Source organism: Trypanosoma equiperdum, assembly GCF_001457755.1.
Source record: "Trypanosoma equiperdum strain OVI genome assembly, contig: ctg_2020, whole genome shotgun sequence".
In the NCBI taxonomy this organism is placed as follows: Eukaryota; Euglenozoa; class Kinetoplastea; order Trypanosomatida; family Trypanosomatidae; genus Trypanosoma; species Trypanosoma equiperdum.
The window spans coordinates 13,598-15,392 of record NW_027124084.1 but is presented as its reverse complement, the minus strand read 5'-3'; the positions used below and the strand labels follow the sequence as shown (position 1 = coordinate 15,392).

Here is a 1,795-nt window from a genome sequence, read left to right as displayed (position 1 = left end):
ACTAAAAATGGCTTCAAACATTGTTGTAGCGCCAGCGCTATTTTCAGGTCATGCAGCAACCGGTAAGAGGTAAATGACGCCAGTCCCGCATACCGTAGCCTCTGCAAAACTGTAAACAAAGGAACGGAAGAACCGGCGATGCCCCAAGATAGCGAGAGCACAGCTATAAGCAACGAAATAGCGATACTCACGGCACTAAATCTAACCGTAGCAGACAACAGCTTCTACAGAGAGGATTTCAAAGAAGATCCAAATAAGAAGATCGAAGAACAAAATTGGGTGAAGCATAGAGCACCGTGTCGGACAGCCAAGGCACAAATTACAGCAGCAAAACTTGAGGCACACGGACTGAAATTTCTCCAGCCTGCAGAAAGCCACACAAGAAAGGTAGCAGCGGATGTGATAGATAGAACCCTGGAAATTGCGCTTGTTAGAAAGACTGACTTCAACGAACTAAGGGCTGGTAACGTCCAAAACGACCTGAATAGAGCAATGTAAGGCAAAGCAAGCGAACTGTCAACGACGGCCGGCGATACGTTCGGAGCCACCGGGGTTCAGCGTACTGAACGAACTTTTCCGGCGACACAGGGTCATGCATGTCAATCGCATCGGACCTAGTGTGTATGTGCGGCTCAACCTCAGGAAGCCAAAAACCCCAAGAGTGCCTTGGGATCCAAGGCCCCCAAAACTGCGAATACAGTGACCAAAGCAGCGCAAAAACCTTTTTCCCTCAGCTTCTCGCTGGCTGCCCAACGACTGGAAAACTCAAGGCAGGCGCTGACGTAATACATACGGTGCTCTAGACATTTATAGTCACGTTGAAAGACAACACCGACACGACGAAAGCAAAAAATATAATATTAGGGGCAAAAAACAGCGCCACCTGCGACGGCAGCACGAACGCAGATGGGTAAAATACGCGGCAAAAACCGGAGAAGAGTTACCGATGCCCTGGGAAAAGAGCCTAAAACCCGCGGCAGGTAAACTCGAAGCCGAAAAAAAACTGCACACGATCAACACGCAAATACTTTCGGAAATCAGGCACATGCGTAACATTGCAGCTCAGGAATGTCTAAGAGCCTATAGCGGCGATCAACAGCATACACCTGGGTCGACAAAACAGTCAGCAGATCTGAACGCATTGAAAGCAGTGTAAAAAAAATAAAGTGAAAAAATGAATTGAGCCATGCAAATTGAACGGTAAAGCAACTAATCCAGACCAAAATTGCTCATAATACCCCAAAATTCAGAATAACGACAAGCTACACAAGCAGCCGCAGGGGCAGAAGAGTCCAAAAAGGGGGAAAAGTGCACATGGAAAGAAAAACCCGATTAAACCAAGGTTACTAGATGCAAATGGGATAGAAGGCAAGTGCAAAGATTCTAGTTTACTTGTCTATAAGAAATTGGCTCTTACGGCTGCTGATTTTGTGATTTGGTAGTATTTTAAAATTATAAGGATATTTTCTCAGTTATATGAAATTTATAAAAATGTTTTAAATTTAATATAATTAAACACTTTCTGCCAATCATTTTCAATATTAAAAATTATTGAAAATATAAAAATTTTACTATGAAAGCGGCCGATGGTTATAAAGTAGTATTGTGATAAGTTATAAAAAATGTGTGATATTTGAGTTCGCAATCATCGTTTATTTTAGATTGTTTTACTGATATTATAATAGCAATGATACTAATAATAATGGCGAAGATAGAAGCATATTGTGAGTGTGTATATACTAATTTTATAATAAGAGAAGTAATAATAATAATCATAATAATAATGATTATGATG

At 41.6% G+C, this 1,795-nt stretch overlaps 1 pseudogene across 1 annotated transcript; it reads left to right on the top strand.

Moving 5' to 3' along the window:
* Nucleotides 1-72: 72 nt before the first annotated feature.
* On the top strand, nt 73-1,418 carry TEOVI_000806400:pseudogene (annotated as a pseudogene). Its single transcript is given in 7 exon segments — nt 73-567; nt 570-908; nt 911-1,129; nt 1,132-1,146; nt 1,149-1,232; nt 1,235-1,363; nt 1,365-1,418. Coding segments are annotated over 7 exon segments (1,335 nt in total).
* The last annotated feature ends 377 nt before the right edge of the window (nt 1,419-1,795 follow it).